Source organism: Lipotes vexillifer, unplaced genomic scaffold (assembly GCF_000442215.2).
Source record: "Lipotes vexillifer unplaced genomic scaffold, Lipotes_vexillifer_v1.1 scaffold490, whole genome shotgun sequence".
In the NCBI taxonomy this organism is placed as follows: Eukaryota; Metazoa; Chordata; class Mammalia; order Artiodactyla; family Lipotidae; genus Lipotes; species Lipotes vexillifer.
The window spans coordinates 3,352,873-3,371,804 of NW_006796397.1; the positions used below are offsets into that span (position 1 = coordinate 3,352,873).

An 18,932-nucleotide genomic window follows, 5' to 3' on the forward strand; every position below is an offset into this window, starting at 1 on the left:
TGGTGGCGCAGTGGTTAAGAATCCGCCTGCCAATGCAGGCAACATGGGTTCAAGCCCTGGTCCAGGAAGGTCCCACATGTAGTGGAGCAACTAAGCCCGTGCGCCACAACTACTGAAGCCCACGTGCCTAGAGCCCGTGCTCTGCAACAAGAGAAGCCACCACAATGAGAAGCCCACACACCACAGCGAAGAGTAGCTCCTGCTCGCTGCAACTAGAGAAAGCCCATGCGCAGCAACGAAGACCCAATGCAGCCAAAAATAAATAAATTTAAAAAAAAAAGAAGAGTAATCTGGTTATAAATTAAGTTTTAGGAAAATTATTTGGGAAGAGTTTGTAGAATAGATTTGAAAGGAGGCAAGACCAGTTAGGAGGTAAATACAGTAGCTCAGGCAAGAGGTAATAAATATGGTATTAATTGAAAAAGGAAGAGGAAAAAGGAATAGATCTAACATTGGACTCATTCACTTTTTTTCTTTTTCTTTTATTGTGGAAAGAACAGTTAATATAGATCTACCCTTTTAATAAAATTTTAAGTATATATTATTGTTGACTATAGGTACAATGTTGTACAGAAGATTTCTAGAGCTTATTCACTCATAAAAGAAAATTACCTGATATAATAAAGGCCATATATGACAAGCCCACAGCTAATATCATACTCAAATGTGAAAAAGTGAAAAATTTTCCTCTAAGATCAGGAACAAGGCAGATGTGCCCACTTTCACCGTTTCTATTCAGCATAGTACCAGAAGTCCTGGCCAGATCAATTAGGCAAGAAAAAGAAAAGGCATCCAAACTGGAAAGAAAGAGGTAAAACTGTCCCTGTTTGCAGATGACATGATCCTATAAAAAAACTGTTAGACCTAATAAATCAATTCAACAAAGTTGCAGGATACAAAATCAACATATAAAAATCAGTTGCATTTCTATATAGGAGCAGCAAACTATATGAAAAGGAAATTAGGAAAATAATCCCATTTACAAGAGCACCAAAAAGAATAAAATACTTAGGAATACATTTACCTAAGGAGGTGAAAGACTTGTACACTGAAAACTACAAAACTTTGATGAAAGAAGACACAAATAAATGGAAAGACATCTTGTGTCCATGGATTGGAAAACTTAATACTGTTAACGTGTCCATTCTGCCCAAAGTGAACCCATTCATCTTCACTCTGTAGGTGTATATGCCCTTTGCCACCATCCTCTCTCAGCCTGAATTTCCTAAAGTATAAAATTATATAAATACTTTCTTTTCCTTTTCACGTTTGTTGCTCAAAACCCAGCCAAAACTGAAGTTCAGTGTGAAATTTCTTGTGTTTTCCTTTGAGCATTCCTCATAAGATATATATATATTTAAATATGTGTGTATACACATTTTCATTCCATTTCTAACTGACCTTTTGTTTTGTGATAGTTATGTCTCTACTCTGAGCAGCCTTTAATTTTATTATCAAGTTTGAATCACTTCAGTTTCCTCTCTCTCCTCTTGTTGCCACAAACTGCCTCTGCTGGAAGGAAAATCCTGGTTTGTGGATGCCAATTAAATCAAATAACAAAATGTTTATAAACTGTCTACTGTGGACTAGTTTGGAAGAAGATCAAAAATTGAAATATCATTAGAGAAGTCTTCATGGAAATGCTGAGTCTTCCTTCTTTAAGTTAATGCTCTGAAATGGGAACCATTGCTTTTAATAATTCTTAATAGGAAGCATAATATTGAATGAGCTTAATGTATAACAAAACAGATATTTTTTCAGTGTCAATTTTTTTTTTTTTGGCTGTGTTGGGTCTTCGTTACTGTGCGCAGGCTTCCTCTAGTTGCGGCAAGTGGGGGCTACTCTTTGTTGCAGTGCACAGGCTTCTCATTGCAGTGGCTTGTTGTGGAGCACGGGCTTTAGGCGCGCGGGCTTCAGTAGTTGTGGTGCACGGGCTCAGTAGTTGCAGCGTGCGGGCTCTAGGGCATGCAGGCTTCAGTAGTTGTGGTGCACAGGCTTAGTTGCTCCATGGTATGTGGGATCTTCCCAGACCAGGGATCGAACCCATGTCCCCAGCATTGACAGGCGGAATCTGAACCACTGTGACACAAGGGAAGTCCCAATTTTTTAAGAAATTTATTTATTTATTTATTTGGCTGCACCAGATCTTAGTTGTGGCACATGGGATCTTCGTTGCCACGTGTGGAATCTTCATTGCCACATGCAGGCTCCTTAGTTGTGGCATGCAGACTCTTACTTGAGGCATGCAGGATCTAGTTCCCAGACCAGGGATGGAACCCAGGCCCCCTGCATTGCGAGTGTGGTGTTTTAACCACTGGACCACCAGAAAAGTCCCATCAGTGTCAACTTTTTACTTTCAAATATTCTTTAGAATGTCTCCATTACCCTAATTTTATTTCTTTCTGTAATTTACTCATTCATCAAGCAAACATTTCTATGTGTTCTTTTTGTTCTTATTTTTCTTAGATTGTTGGCACCACTAGAAGCTGGTTTGAGAGAAATGGCTGAAAGTGATGGAAAAGAAAAAATTAAATGGACAACCACCATTATTATTAGCTCATCTCTTAAGGTAAAAGAGGCATTTGGGCCATTGATCTTGAATTTAAAATTAAAAGCAATAGAACAATATTTTTAAATATCTTTAGCTTGATTATCCAAAGTTGTGTGAATTGGCAAGTACATAATATAAAATGTATTTTAAAGATAAATTATGAATGTCCCTGCATCCATTTTCCTAATTCTCTAAATATTTGAAGGTTGGAAATTTTCTAAGTTCCTTTTTTTTTCTCTCTAAGCCTATTCTAATAGAGATGTTAAGTGATTACAGAAACAATGCATATGCATATATATTACTTAAGGTTTTTTAAAGGTAAACAACAGAAACTGTTCTGTCTAGACTTAGTGGCCTTGGGAGGAGGCTGTCTCCCTACAGTTTGGATGGGGAGGGAATGGGAGTTGAATGCCTGAAGGCAGTTGGTCAGTCCACAACTGTTTTTAACTCCTCAGCCAACAGGATTTCTCCATTGCCCTGATGTTTTTCTTATGGACACCACCTAATGTCTAGAATGAAGGGGCAAGAAATGATTATTCCATGGTAAAGAGAGAGGCTAGAATAAGACTCTGAATACGATGTTTTATTCACCCTGTCCATTCACTGCTACCTCAAGCTGCACTTTGCTCTGTTGGCTTTAGCCATCTAGCACCATACCAAATACCCATTTAAGACAGCCTCAAGGTTCATTGGAATTTCTCATGCTTCTTTTTGTTAGGTTTCTGGAACCCATATTTCTCTCGTTTCTTTAGCTTTTCCAGACTGATTTTGAGAGAGGGAGACAGCAACCCATGCTAATGTGCTTGTTTTGTGCTTTCTTTTTTCTTTCCTTTTAGTCCCACCTTTCTTTTTTTATTATTTATTTGTTTTTTTTTATTTATTTTGTTGTGTTGAGTCTTAGTTGCAGCATGTGGGATCTTTGTTGCAGCATGCAGGATCTTTCATTGTGGTGTGCAAGCTCTTCATTGTGGCACGCGGGCTTCTTTCTAGTTGTGGCGTGTGGGCTCCAGAGCATGCAGGCTCAGTAGTTGTGGTGTGCAAGGCTCTAGAGCACACAGGTTTAGTTGCCCTGTGGCATGTGGGATCCTAGTTCCCCAACCAGGGATCGAACCTGTGTCCCCTGCATTGGAAGGTGGATTCTTAACCACTGGACCACCAGGGAAGTCCCACCTTTTCTCTGTTTCTTTTTTCTCTTCTTTTTTGCCTTCTTTTGTATTGATTGGTAAGTTTTTTTCTCATTTTTTTCTTAACTAGCTTTGAAACTAGCTAGTTTCTTAACTAGCTTTGAGGTAATTTTTTCTCATTTTTTTTCTTAACTAGCTTTGAATAGTTTTTTTCTTAGCTAGCTTTAAACAGCTCTATTTATGTTTTATAATAGTTACCCTAGAAAATTTAACATGTATACTTAGCCCCACAAAATCCAAAGTAAATAATTATTTTTATCTTCCTCTTAAATGACAAACAAATCTTTAAACACTAATTCCAATCACCCTTTTCTGTATTATATTTTGTTATCATATACAGTTTAATTCTATCAATTTTTTAACTCAACAAAGTGCTATTATTTTCTAAAGTTAGCATTTGTTTAGATTTACTCATGTCTTTGTTACTTTCTTTGCTCTTCTTTTCTTCTTTTGGCTCAGACCTTCTATTTTGGATCATTTTCTTTTTTATCTGAAGAATATAATTTAGAAATTATCTAAATGAGGATCCTCTCAGTTTTTGTTAGTATCCAAATACAGTTGACCCTTGAACAACGTGGGGTTAAGGCAGTGACTCCCTCACAGTCAAAACTTCACGTTTAACTTTACATTTGGCCCACTGTATCAGCAGTTCTGCGTGCGAGGATACAACCAACCTCAGATTGTATAGTACATGTATTTATAGAAAAAAATCCACATAGAAGTGGATCCACACAGTTCAAGCCTGTGTTGTACAAGGATCAACTATATTTTGTCTTCCCCTTGATCTTGAAAGATGTTTTACTTTAATTCAGGTATAACTTACATACAATCAAGTACACACATTTTAAATGTACAGCTTAATGAATTTTGACAAATGTGTATACCTGTGTAACCATCACCCCAATCAAAATATATAGAACATTTTGTCACTCCAGAAAGCTCCTTTATGCCCTTTTGTAGTCAATCCTTTTCCAGTTCCCCACCTCAAGCAACCATTGGTCTGATTTATCACTATAATTAGTTTTGCCTGTTGTAGAACTTCATATAAATGGAATGATACAGTTTGTACTCTTGTGTCTGGCTTCTTGCATTAAGCATAATGCTTTTGAGATTCATCCATGTTGTTACATACAACAATAATTTGTTATCTTTTCTTTGCTGAGTAGTAGTGTGTTGTATGAGTGTATGCCAGTGTATCTATTCACTAATAGATAGATATTTGGGTTGTTTCCAGTTTTTGGCTATTATGAATTAAGCTGCTCTAAACATTCATGTATGTCTCTGTTAAGACGTGTTTGAATTTCTATTATAAATACCTAATAATGGAACTGCTGGGTCATATGCTGAGTGTATGTTTATAAGAGATTACAAACTGTTTTTCAAAGTTCACTACAAATGAACACTGAATCCATTTAACTATATAGCTAAACTAAAACTAAATGCAGTGATTATGGTTTTATATTCCCATCAGCAATGTATAAGATTTCAAGTTGCTCCAAGTTGAAAGATATTTTCCACTAGATTTACAGTTATTTTCTCTCAGTGTACTGAAAATATCTTCACTGGATTCTGGCTTCTATTGTTTTTTGTTTTTTCTTTTGTTTGTTTTGGTTTTTTTTAACTTTTATTTTTTTTTAATATCTTTATTGGAGTATAATTGCTTCACATTGTTGTGTTAGTTGCTGCTATATAACAAAGTGAATCAGCTATACATATACATATATCCCCCTATCCCTTCCCTCTTGCCTCTCCCTCCCATTGTCCCTATCCCATCCCTCTAGGTGGTCACAAATCACCGAGCTGATCTCCCTGTGCTATGCGGCTGCTTCCCACTAGCTAGCTATTTGACATTTGGTAGTGTATATATGTCAGTGCCACTCTCTCACTTCATCTCAGCTTCCCCTTCCCCATGTCCTCAAATCCATTCTTTACGTCTATGTCTTTATTCCTGTCCTGTCCCTAGGTTCTTCAGAACATTTTTTTTTTTTAGATTCCATACATATGTGTTAGCATACAGTATTTGTTTTTCTCTTTCTGACTTACTTCACTCTGTATGACAGTGAAGTAAGTCCACCTCACTACAAATGACTCACTTTCGTTTCTTTTTAAGGCTGAATAATATTCCATTGCATACATGTGCCACATCTTCTTTATCCATTCATCTGTCGATGGACATTTAGGTTGCTTCCATGTCCTGGCTATTGTAAATAGAGCTGCAGTGAACATTGTGGTACATGACTCTTTTTGAATTGTGGTTTTTTCAGGGTGTATGCCGAGTAATGGGATTGCTGGGTTATATGGTAGTTCTATTGTTAGTTTTTTAAGGAACCTCCATACTGTTCTCCATAGTGGCTGTATCAATTTACATTCCCACCAACAGTGCAAGAGGGTTCCCTTTTCTCCACACCCTCTCCAGCATTTATTGTTTGTAGATCTTTTGATGATGGCCGTTCTGACTGGTGTGAGGTGATACCTCATTGTAGTTTTGATTTGCATTTGTCTAATGATTAGTGACGTTGAGCATCCTTTCATGTGTTTGTTGGCAATCTGTATATCTTCTCTGGGGAAATGTCTGTTTAGGTTTTCTGCCCATTTTTGGATTGTGTTTTTTGTTTTTTTGATATTGAGCTGCATGAGCTGCTTATATATTTTGGAGATTAATCCTTTGTCAGTTGCTTTGTTTGCAAATATTTTCTCCCATTCTGAGGGTTGTCTTTTCGTCTTATTTATGGTTTCCTTTCCTGTGCAAAAGCTTTTTTTTTTTTGTGGTATGCGGGCCTCTCACTATTGTGGCCTCTCCTGTTGCGGAGCACGGGCTCTGGACGTGCAGGCTCAGCGGCCATGGCTTACGGGACCAGCCGCTCCGCAGCACGTGGGATCCACCTGGACCGGGGCACGAACCCATGTCCCCTGCATCGGCAGGCGGACTCTCAACCACTGTGCCACCAGGGAAGCCCTGTGCAAAAGCTTTTAAGTTTCATTAGGTCCCATTTGTTTATTTTTGTTTTTATTTCAGTTTCTCTAGGAGGTGGGTCAAAAAGGATCTTGCTGTGATTTATGTCATAGAGTGTTCTGCCTATGTTTTCCTCTAGGAGTTTTATAGTGTCTGGCCTTACATTTAGGTATTTAATCCATTTTGAATTTATTTTTGTGTATGGTGTTAGGGAGTGTGCTAATATCATTCTTTTACATGTAGTTGTCCAGTTTTCCCAGCACGACTTATTGAAGAGGCTGTCTTTTCTCCATTGTATATTCTTGCCTCCTTTATCAAAGATAAGGTGACCATAGGTGTGTGGGTTTATCTTTGGGCTATCCTGTTCCATTGATCTATATGTCTGTTTTTGTGCCAGTACCATACTGTCTTGAATACTGTAGCTTTGTAGTATAGTCTGAAGTCAGGGAGCCTCATTCCTCCAGCTCCATTTTTCTTTCTCAAGATTGCTCTGGCTAAAACTTTCAGAACTATGTTGAATAATAGTGGTGAGAGTGGAAATCCTTGTCTTGTTCCTGATCTTAATGGAAATGGTTTCAGGTTTTCACCATTGAAAACAATATTGGCTGTGGGTTTGTCATATATGGCCTTTATTCTGTTGCGGTAAGTTCCCTCTATGCCTATTTTCTGGAGGGTTTTTATCATAAATGGGTGTTGAATTTTGTCAAAGGCTTGTTCTGCATCTATTGAGATGATCATATGGTTTTTATCCTTCAATTTGTTAATGTGGTTTATCACATTGATTGATTTGTGTATATTGAAGAATCCTTGCATTCCTGGGATAAACCCCACTTGATCATGGTGTATGGTCCTTTTAATGTGCTGTTGGTTTCTGTTTCCTAATATTTTATTGAGGATTTTGCATCTATGTTCATCAGTGATATTGGCCTGTAGTTTTCTTTCTTTGTGACGCCGTTGTCTGGTTTTGGTATCAGAGTGAGGGTGGCCTCATAGAATGAGTTTGGGAGTGTTCCTCCCTCTGCTATAGTTTGGAAGAGTTTGAGAAGGATAGGTGTTAGCTCTTCTCTAAAAGTTTGGTAGAATTCGCCTGAGAATCCGTCAGGTCCTGGGCTTTTCTTTGCAGGAAGATTTTTAATCACAGTCTCAATTTCAGTGCTTGTGATTAGTCTGTTTATATTTTCTCTTTCTTCCTGGTTCAGTCTCAGAAGTTCTGCTTTTCTACGAATTTGTCCATTTCTTCCAGGTTGTCCATTTTATTGGCATATAGTTGCTTGTAGTAATCTCTCATGATCCTTTGTATTTCTGCAGTGTTAGTTGTTACTTCTCTTTTTTCATTTCTAATTCTATTTGAGTCTGTTTGAGTCTTCTCCTTTTTTTTCTTGATGAGTTTGGCTGATGGTTTATCAATTTTGTTTATCTTCTCAAAGAACCAGTTTTTAGTTTTATTGATCTTTGCTATTGTTTCCTTCATTTGTTTTTCATTTATTTCTGATTTGATCTTTATGATTGCTTTCCTTCTGCCAACTTTGGGAGATTTTTTTTTCTTTGTTCTCTAATTGCTTTAGGTGTAAGGTTATGTTGTTTATTTGAGGTGTTTCTTTTTCATAAGGTAGGATTGTGTTGCTATAAATGTCCCTCTTAGAACTGCTTTTGCTGCATCCCATAGGTTTTGGGTCGTCGTGTTTTCATTGTCATTTGTTTCTAGGTACTTTTTGATTTCCTCTTTGATTTCTTCAGTGATCTCTTGGTTATTAAGTAGTGTATTGTTTAGCCTCCATGTATTTATACTTTTTAGAGATTTTTTCCTGTAATTGATATCTCGTCTCATAGCGTTGTCGTCAGAAAAGATACTTGATATGTTTTCAATTTTCTTAAATTTACCAAGGCTTGGTTTGTGACCCAAGATATGATGTATCCTAGAGAATGTTCCATGAGTACTTGAGAAGAAAGTGTATTCTGTTGTTTTTGGATGGAATGTCCTATAAATATCAATTAGGTCCATCTTGTTTAATGTATCCTTTAAAGCTTGTGTTTCCTTAATTATGTTCATTTTGGATGATCTGTCCATTGGTGAAAGTGGGGTATTAAAGTCCCCTACTATAATTGTGTTACTGTCGATTTCCCCTTTTATGGCTGTTAGCATTTGCCTTATGTATTGAGGTGCTCCTATGTTGGGTGCATAAATATTTACCATTGTTATATCTTCTTCTTGGATCGATCCCTTGATCATTATGTAGTGGTCTTCTTTGTCTCATGTAATAGTCTTTATTTTAAAGTCTATTTTGTCTGATATGAGAATTGCTACTCCAGCTTTCTTTTGATTTCCATTTGCATGGAATGTCTTTTTCCATTCCCTCACTTTCAGTCTGTATGTGTCCCTAGGTCTGAAGTGTGTCTCTTGTAGACAGTATGTATATGGGTTTTGCTTTTGTATCCATTCAGCCAGTCTACGTCTTTGGGTTGGAGCATTTAATCCATTTACATTTAAGGCAATTATCGATATGTATATTCCTATTACCATTTTCTTAATTGTTTTGGGTTTGTTATTATAGGTCTTTTCCTTCTCTTGTGTTTCCTGCCTAGAGAAGTTCCTTTAGCATTTGTTATAAAGCTGATTTGGTGGTTCTGAATTCTCTTAGCTTTTGCTTGTCTATAAAGTTTTTAATTTCTCCATCAAATCTGAATGAGATCCTTGCTGGGTAGAGTAATCTTGGTTGTAAGTTCTTCCCTTTCATCACTTTTAATATGTCCTGCCACTCCCTTCTGCCTTGCAGAGTTTCTGCTTAAAGCTCAGCTGTTAACCTTGTGGGGCTTCCCTTGTATATTATTTGTTGTTTTTCCCTTACTGATTTTAATATTTTTTCTTTGTATTTAATTTTTGATAGTTTGATTAATATGTGTTTTGGCATGTTTCTCCTTGGATTTATCCTGTATGGGACTCTCTGTACTTCCTGGACTTGATTGACTATTTCCTTTCCCATATTAGGGGAGTTTTCAACTATAATCTCTTGAAATATTTTCTCAGTCCCTTTCTTTTTCTCTTCTTCTTCTGGGACCCCTATTATTCGAATGTTGGTGTGTTTAATGTTGTCCCAGAAGTCTCTGAGACTGTCCTCAATTTTTTTTTTTTTTTGCGGTACGCGGGCCTCTCACTGTTGTGGCCTCTACCGTTGCAGAGCACAGGCTCTGGACGCACAGGCTTAGCGGCCATGGCTCACGGGCCCAGCCACTCCACAGCATGTGGGATCTTTCCGGACCGGGGCACGAACCCGTGTCCCCTACATCAGCAGGCGGACCCCCCAACCACTGTGCCACCAGGGAAGCCCTGTTCTCAATTCTTTTCATTCTTTTTTCTTTATTCTTCTCTGCAGTAGTTATTTCCACTATTTTATCTTCCAGGAAATATCCTTTCTTCTTCCTCAGTTATTCTGCTATTGCTTCCTTCTAGAGAATTTTTAATTTCATTTTTTGTGCTGTTTATCATAGTTCATTTGCTCTTCAGTTCTTCTTTGTCCTTGTTGAACATTTCTTGTATTTTCTCCATTCTATTTCCAATTTTTGGATCATCTTTACTATCATTACTCTGAATTCTTTGTCAGGTAGACTGCCTATTTCATCTTCATTTTTTTGATCTGGTGGGTTTTTACCTTGATCTTTCATCTGCGCTGTGTTTCTCTGTCTTCTCATTTTGCTTAACTTACTGTGTTTGGGGTCTCCTTTTCGCAGGCTGCAGGTTCGTATTTCCCATTGTTTTTGGTGTCTGCCCGCATTGGGTAAGGTTGGTTCAGTGGATTGTGTAGCCTTCCTGGTGCAGGCGACTAGTGCCTGTGTTCTGGAGGATGAGGCTGGATCTTGTCTTTCTGGTGAGCGGGACCGCGTCCAGTGGTGTGTTTTGGGGTGTCTGTGACCTTATTATGATTTTAGGCAGCCTCTCTGCTAACGGCTGGGGTTGTGTTCCTGTCTTGCTAGTTGTTTGGCATAGGGTGTCCAGCAGCGTAGGTTGCTGGTTGTTGAGTGGAGCAGGGTCTTAGCGTTGAGATGGAGATCTCTGGGTGAGCGTTTGCTGTTTGATATTATGTGGAGCCAGGAGGTCTCTGGTGGACCAATGTCCTGAACTTGGCTCTCCCACCTCAGAAGCACAGGCCTGACTCCCGGCTGGAGCACCAAGACCCTGTCAGCCACACGGCTCAGAAGGGAGAAAAAAAGGAAAGAAAGAAAGAAAAATAAAATAAAGTTATTAAAATAAAAATTAATAAAAATTAAATAATTAAAAAGTAATAGTAAAAAGAAAAGAAAATAGAAAGAAAGAAGAGAGCAACCAAACCAAAAAACCAAATCCACCAATGACAACAAGCCCTAAAAGCTATGCTAAAAAAAAACCAAAACCAAAACCAAAAAAAACCAAAAACAGACAGAGAGAACCCTAGGACAAATGGTAAAAGCAAAGCTATACAGACAAAATCACACAAAGAAGCATACACATACACACTCATAAAAAGAGAAAAAGGAAAAAAATATATATATATATCACTGCCCCCAAAGTCCACCGTCTCAATTTTGGGATGATTCGTTGTCTAGTCAGGTATTCCACAGATGCAGGGTACATCAAGTTGATTGTGGAGATTTAATCCCCTGCTCCTGAGGCTGCTGAGAGATTGCCCTTTCTCTTCTTTGTTTGCACGGCTCCTGGGGTTCAGCTTTGGATTTGGCCCTGCCTCTGTGTGTAGGTCGCCTGAGGGCGTCTGTTCTTCGCTCAGACAGGATGGTGTTAAAGGGGCAGCTGATTCGGGGGCTCTGGCTCACTCAGGCTGGGGGGAGGGAGGGGTACGGAATGCAAGGCGAGCCTACAGGGGCAGAGGCCGTCATAACATTGCAGCAGCCTGAGGCACGCCGTGCGTTCTCCCGGAGAAGTTGTCCCTGGATCACAGGATCCTGGCAGTGGCGGGCTGCACAGGCTCCCTGGAGGGGAGGTGTGGCTAGTGACCTGTGCTTGCACACAGGCTTCTTGGTGCCTGCAGTAGCAGCCTTAGCATCTCATGCCTGTCTCTGGTATCCGCGCTGATAGCCGCGGCTCACGCCCATCTTTGGAGCTTGTTTAGGCGGTGCTCTGAATCCCCTCTCCTCGCGCACCCCGAAACAATGGTCTCTTGCCTTTTAGGCAGCTCCAGACTTTTTCCTGGACTCCCTCCCGGCTAGCTATGGCGCACTAGCGCCCTTCAGGCTGTGTTCACACAGCCAACCCCAGTCCTCTCCCTGGGATCTGACCTCCAAAGCCTGAGCCTCGGCTCCCAGCCCCAACCTGCCCTGGTGGGTGAGCAGACAAGCCTCTTGGGCTGGTGAGTTCTGGTTGGCCCTGATCCTCTGTGCAGGAATCTCCCCGCTTTGCCCTCCACACCCCTGTTGCTGCGCTCTTCTCCATGGCTCTGAAGCTTCCCCCCTCTGCCACTCGCAGTCTCTGCCTGCGAAGGGGCTTTGTAGCATGTGGAAACTTTTCCTCCTTCACAGCTCCCTCCCACTGGTGCAGATCCCATCCTTATTCTTTTGTCTCTGTTTTTTCTTTTGCACTCCCCAGGTACGTGGGGAGTTTCTTGCCTTTTGGGAGGTCGTCTTCTGCCAGCGTTCAGTAGGTGTTCTGTAGGAGTTGTTCCACGTGTAGATATATTTCTGATGTATTTGTGGGGAGGAAGGTGATCTCCGCATCTCACTCCTCCACCATCTTGAAGGTCTCCCTCAGTGTTTCCCAGTGTTATTTGAATAAGGAACATCTTTTAATATCTCATGGGACTAATATTTAATGAAACATAATTTGGAAAATCTAGTCTTAGCTCCTTGTTATTTTGAAAACTTAACTCTTGAACTTACCTGTTTTTTCGTAATTCAATACTTTCTAATTATAACTTATTTTCTTCTACTATTTTCTTTATACTTCTCTTAGTTGGCTCCTGGATAGGATAGAATTGAAATTCATCAGCGTGGCATACATGGTCCTAATGATCTGCCATCAGTTATTCCTAACACTGTCTCCAAATTAACTGACTCATACACAACTAACACACTTAAAAGAATCATACTTTCAGGTCTGAATGCCTTTGTCTATGTTTTCTGTGTACGTTCTTCTCACGTTTGTCTTCTTCCTTTACTTGTCTGCTTAATAAACTGTTTTCCATTTAAAAGGTTTGCCTCGGGCTTCCCTGGTGGCGCAGTGGTTGAGAGTCCACCTGCCGATGCAGGGGACACGGGTTCGTGCCCGGGTCCGGAAAGATCCCACATGCCGCGGAGCGGCTGTGCCCGTGAGCCATGGACGCTGAGCCTGCGCGTCCGGAGCCTGTGCTCCACAACGGGAGAGGCCACAACAGTGAGAGGCCCGCGTACCACAAAAAAAAAATTTGCCTCAAATTTTATGAAAATTTCCTGACTCACATCTGTTACATCCTTTTATATAGTTTCTGGTTCTTTGCCAAAATTCTCAACCTTGCCTTTCATCTCCTTGAACATAGTAAACAGCTATTTTAAAGTATATACATGATATCTTTACTATATGTATCCCCTATGACTCTGCTTCTATTACCTGTTGTTTTTCATAGTCCTCTTTCATGTAATTTTGTTTTTGTATGTCTGATTATTTTTAACTGTGTGTTGGAATTTGTATTTGAAAAATTGTTTGTGGAAATAATTTGAGGCCTAGAATAGTTTTATATTCCTCTAGAGAAAACTTAATTCTGCGAGAGAATTAAACCTCTAATGTCCTAAGCAGGGTTGCCAGATAACATACAGGACACTCAGTTAAATTTTAGTTTCAGATAAACAATGAATTTAGTGTAAGTTCATCCCAAATATTGCACAGGACATACTTATATCAAAAAATTATGTTGTTTATATGAAATTCAAATTTAACTGGATGTTCTATTTTTTTATTTGCTAATCTGGCAACCCAAGCCCTAAGGCTTCTATTGTATGTAATAAAGGAGCTTATCTCCTGTTCATTTAGATGATACTAGTTATGTGAGAATTGAGAAAATAATCATTCAGATAATTTTCTTTGTTCTGTAGTTGAAATGAGATCTAATTGAGAAGGGTCCCTCTAGGGAGTGCTTCTGCAAGATACTTGGGAGCACTAGTAATACAGTATCACTTTAATACAATTTTAAGGATTGAAATGGTTTGAAGCTAGGCTGCAGCCCCTGTGAGAGCTGTTCTACTTTTGTCAAAAGCTCTGTTCAGCCTCTCATCTGTCTCTTCCTGAACTGACAGATGCCCTCAGGAAAAAAAATCACCTAAGTGCTGATCTCTCATCTTTGAATTTCTGTATAGGTCTTGGTCTTGTAATATTTCACTAACCTGCTAACTCTCTGATGCATTCATGAAGATTTTTTAAACTTTCCAGCTTTTCTAGTTGTCTTAAGCAGGAGGTTTGGCCTAAATTCCTTAATCTGCCATCACTGGACGCAATGTGTAATTTTAAAACAGCAGAAGAAAACTCATGCGAAGAGTCTTAATTGAACTCTAGGTCAGGATCTGTTTGAGTACCATAAAATACTCTTTTTAGGAAGGAAGGGAATCAAGTATTCTATATCTAATTCCAACCTGTGTGCTTAAAATATACATGCTCTGAGGCTAAATATAAAGTTTATATAAGGGATTTTTATCTACTTGGAGACTAACAAGCTTGAGTTTTAACCAATTCATAAATAGTATAAACCACTTCTATTTTAGTGCTTTGGGTAATATCTAATTACGTGGGTAGAATAGGAAATTAGATGAATTTTGAAACGCTTAGTATTTAAACCAAAAGTCCTATTGCTGTCTTGTTTTCTAACTCACCTAAGGCTTAAAACATTTGAAAAGTATACTAAAAGTAACTGTAATGTAAACATGAATTGGAGAATTGGTTGTCTCCTTGTGGTACTCTGTATGGCACTTCATGGTTCTGTCAACCATCTAAGAAACACACCACCATACACCTTCTATTTATATATTAATGCATGTCAGAATCCATCTTCAAGTTGTTTTTCAAAGAGAAGTTTGTGTTTGCTCTTATAGTTTCTTTAATACTGTCCTTATTTTCTTCCCTAAGTAACGTAACTAGTACACAACTCATTTCCAAACCACAGTTTCAAAACTAAATATTTTTACCTTTTAAGTTTTTTCCTCCATAGAGAGCACATTTGGAACCTCTGTTGATGATCAAATCTTTAAGTGGTATAGTTATAAAAGAAGCTATTAAACTTATTTTAATTTTTTGAATAGCTTTAATTAAACTCTTTAAAACATGTCTTAAGTTTGTATTTCTGAAAATTTTTTTAAGAGTTATGAAGTTGCAACTGCCCTAGAAAATCGAAGCCATAAGGTTCGGTATTCAGATTCAGTGGAAAATGGATCAATTATATTTTCTCTTTCTGGTACAGTATATTTGCTAACTTCCTTGATTCAAGTTTCTTAATAAATAAGTAAGTGTAAATTCTAATAATTTGGTAGTTCAGTAACTAAGTAATAAGCTTAAGGTGTTACCTTTTGGGAGAGGTAAATGTATAAAACTTTGTTACTGCTGCAAAAGCAGTACATATGGCCAATTACAAAATATATTCCTTTTTAGATTACAATTGTTGAACTAAAGCTGAACCAGTGGAGTCTGGTAGAGGATGGTACAAACTACTTGCTTTGGAACGAAGTTGAAAATAGAACAAAGCCACCCTCCCCAATAGTCAATACTTAAAATATTACCATATTAACAGAGGCCAACATCACGATATTGGTCAAAATCCATATATAAAAACAATATAGAAGAATGTTTTTCATGATTTTGTACAAGTTTGCTGAACATAATATTGATATAAACAAATACTAACTAAAGGAAACAAATGGGGACAAATGTTCCTGAAATCATAAAACTGTACAACTGGGAGTCATGGGCAAAGTACAGGAAGGAATTAGATTAGGATATGAGAAAGCTAGGGACATGAGAAGGAGGCAGCTCCACTTGTGCTTGGAAAATGACAGAAGTGATTAAAAAAACATGGAGGTGAAGGATTTTATTAGGATGGTTACAAACAGACCTGTACTCTAACAGAGATTTTGGAAGACAGGCACTTTCAAAAGCTCCTAGAAATAGACCTCCAGGCTGAAAATGGTCCAACCTCAAATTCATCTTTCCTGGTTGAATAGAGAGCCCTATATGCATTCTCTTATTTAATCCTTTCAACAAACCTATCAAAGAACTATTATTCCAACCTTACAGATGAAGAAATTTAGGTTCAGAGATATTATATAAATTTTTAGCTCAGGTTGATTCAATTAGTATAATCACAGCTTTCCTCAGATTGTGTCCTCCCCTCATCTTTTAAAGAGCTAAGTAGATTGTTTCCCTTCTGGACCATTCTTATAGGCCTGATACTGCTTCAGAGATCCTAGATATCTGCTTACTGTTTTAATTTATATAATAGTTTATGTTCTGATATAAAAGATTCTCCAAGAAATAACTAAAGGCTTGCTTAAAACAACTTTTCTTTAGTTGATTTCCAGCTTTTAAAAATCATAACGTGAAAAATTAACATGTAACTAAAATTAGGCATTACTTTCATTGTGGACAGTGCCTTAGAGTAAAAAAAAAAAAAGGTTACTGACCAAGACAGGGTTTTTTCCTTAAATATTTAGATTAAGTCATCCTTTTATATACAGAGCACTTCAAAGAACTACCTAATTATTTTGTCATGTAAGACTTTCATTATGGTAATTTCCATTTGTTATGGGTTTAGGGCCTGGACACTTACAGCTATGTTTTACTTATTTTTATTGATTTTACTGAGTTTACAAAAAAAATTTTTATCAGTATGACGAAGTGACATTTTATATTACACTCACCTTTCCTAGGAGTTGCATTTTTATTGATGGATGCTAAAAAATGCTTTATGTCTGCTGAAGAAACATTTCTAGCCAAAATTGAGAAGTTTATTAACATTCACCGAAATAGTTTTTTGGTTCTGTCTGCTGCCCTGCATGGGCCTGAGGAATGGAAACTGATGTTCAGGATTCAGCAGAGGTATGAACAATAGCACTACAGACCTATTTTCCTGAAATTATTTTATTTACTTCAGTTCTGAATTATATTAGGCAAGCGAATTATGTTTTGCCAAAAGGTAAACTTTATAATGTTAACCTGTCCTATTTAATAAAATGCAGTCCAAATAGCTAGTCTATGAATCAGGGTGACAAGTTTCAGAGTGCATGCTGATTTATGGGATTCTCCAGCAAGACTAAATCAGAAGTGAACACTTTTTAGTCAATTAAGTTCTGGCTGTAAAGCCATATCAAATCCTCTGTGGAATAAGGCAGGCATGAATGAATAAACAAATGACAAACAATAAGAGGTTTGTCTCTTCTTTCCACTTAAGATAACAGATGTAAGTCATATGAACTATTTAACTTTTGAATTTTTTTTTTCCAGATTCCTGGGTAGTAACCTACGGATACTTCCAGTACACAACACAATAAATGCTATTAATCTTATGTGCACCATAGCTAAGGTAAATCACCTGAGGAAAATGACATACATACATACACACCGATACACTTTACTGTTCTTGACTTCAAAATGCACACCCTTTTCGGTAGAACTGACAAATATTCTACTTCTGTTCCCCTCAGAGAAGTTGCTATTTCAAAACACATGCAGCTCTTTCCCAAGCCTGAACTTAGCCTTTCAAGTCTTCTCAATTTATTTCCAGTACCAACTACCAGGATCACTCATTTAGGGCCAAAAGAGCATTTGGCCATATATATAGTGTTGGCCCTATTGGTTACTTAAATCTTCTTTCAAATTCTAAAGTATAAATATTGGTAGTCATGAACTGTCAGAGTGCATACATACTATTTTATAACTTCACTGGTTATCCACTTTCTTTTCATACTTATTCTCCTCTGTAAAGTGTGCTCCCAACTCCCATAGGCAGAGTTAGGTGTTCCTTACTCTTATACTTGGAACAGATCTCTGTTGAAGCAATTCTTAATAGTATTCTATTTTTTGGCTTGCACGTCTGAAATCTCTTAAAGACAGAGATCAGGTATTTTTCTATTACTCTAATAACCCATACACAGTACTGATTGATGCTTGTTGAATAAATAATGTTAGGTATTTTATGATTTGACCCTGTAAAAATACCTTATTTCTCAAATAATGTTGCATGTTTATATCTTCTTCCAGATCACCTCCAAACCACACACAGATAGCATCTGCTACAGAATGATAACAACTAAAGCTTACATCATTGAGCAAAGTCCAGTTTGGAAAACACTTCAAAAGATAAAACTGAGTAGTGATACATTTAACCCAAATTAGACTATCAATTACAAATGTCCTTTTGGAAGAATATTAAAATAAAATACATACAATTAAAAATGATTTTATTTTCAGGAGTTCTGTTACTTCCTTTAATAATGTTCAGAAAAGGGACTTCCCTGGTGGCACAGTGGTTGGGCATCCGTCTGCCAGTGCAGGGGACGCGGGTTCAATCCCTGGTCCAGGAAGATCCCACATGCCACGGAGCAACTAAGCCCGTGCGCCACAACTACTGAAGCCCGCACGCTCTAGAGCCCATACGCCACAACTACTGAGCCCACGCACCACAAATACTGAAGCCTGCGCACTCTAGGGCCCACGTGCCGCAACTGCTGAGCTCACATGCCGCAATTGCTGAGCTCGCGTGCTGCAACTACTGAAGCCTGTGTGCACCCAGACGCCGTGCTCTGCAACGAGAAGCCACCACAATGAGAAGCCCACACATCGCAACAAAGAGTAGCCCCCACTCCCTGCAACTAGAGAAAGCCCATGCGCAGCAATGAAGACCCAATGCAGCAAAAAAAAAAAAAAATGCAGTATCTGCAAAATGCAATAAAAAATGAGGTATATAAAAAAAAGTTCAGAAAAAATTGGTACATATATTATAAAACTCAGATGCAGTTTCTTAATGATACAAATTAAGTTGGATGAACAAATATTTAATTGCAAATAAATATGCAGCATTTTCTAATTAGCCCCTTAGGTTAAAGGAAAAGTCATATATACTTTTTTATAATACAAGCCAGCCAGTATTTCTAAAATTAATCTTCACAGATGCTTTCACATTGTAACTACTGCTGGAGAGCTGGTGATTGATAGGACTCTGCCCCCTAAGACTCCTGAGGCAGGGAAAAAGAAGGAAATTAAGAGAAGTAGTCAGCTGGTCCAAACTCAAAATTTCTCTCTAAGCTC

General features: G+C 38.2%; 1 protein-coding gene across 1 annotated transcript; it reads left to right on the plus strand.

Moving 5' to 3' along the window:
- The first annotated feature begins 2,470 nt into the window (after window positions 1-2,470).
- Window positions 2,471-18,062, plus strand: CUNH1orf146 (chromosome unknown C1orf146 homolog). The gene is made up of 5 exons (XM_007468533.1): window positions 2,471-2,569; window positions 14,994-15,087; window positions 16,556-16,724; window positions 17,130-17,208; window positions 17,886-18,062. Exons 1-5 carry the CDS (start codon window positions 2,501-2,503, stop codon window positions 18,018-18,020), a joined length of 546 nt encoding a protein of 181 aa, XP_007468595.1. The 5' UTR covers window positions 2,471-2,500; the 3' UTR covers window positions 18,021-18,062.
- Window positions 18,063-18,932: the final 870 nt, after the last annotated feature.

What these genes read in the sequence shown, in the direction of transcription:
- CUNH1orf146 (XM_007468533.1), top strand. Translation starts at nt 2,501, where the DNA reads ATGGCTGAAAGTGATGGAAAAGAAAAAATTAAATGGACAACCACCATT. An exon ending in TTATTAGCTCATCTCTTAAG is followed by an intron (nt 2,570 to 14,993) that starts GTAAAAGAGGCA and finishes AATTTTTTTAAG; the next exon opens with AGTTATGAAGTTGCAACTGC. An exon ending in AATTATATTTTCTCTTTCTG is followed by an intron (nt 15,088 to 16,555) that starts GTACAGTATATT and finishes CACCTTTCCTAG; the next exon opens with GAGTTGCATTTTTATTGATG.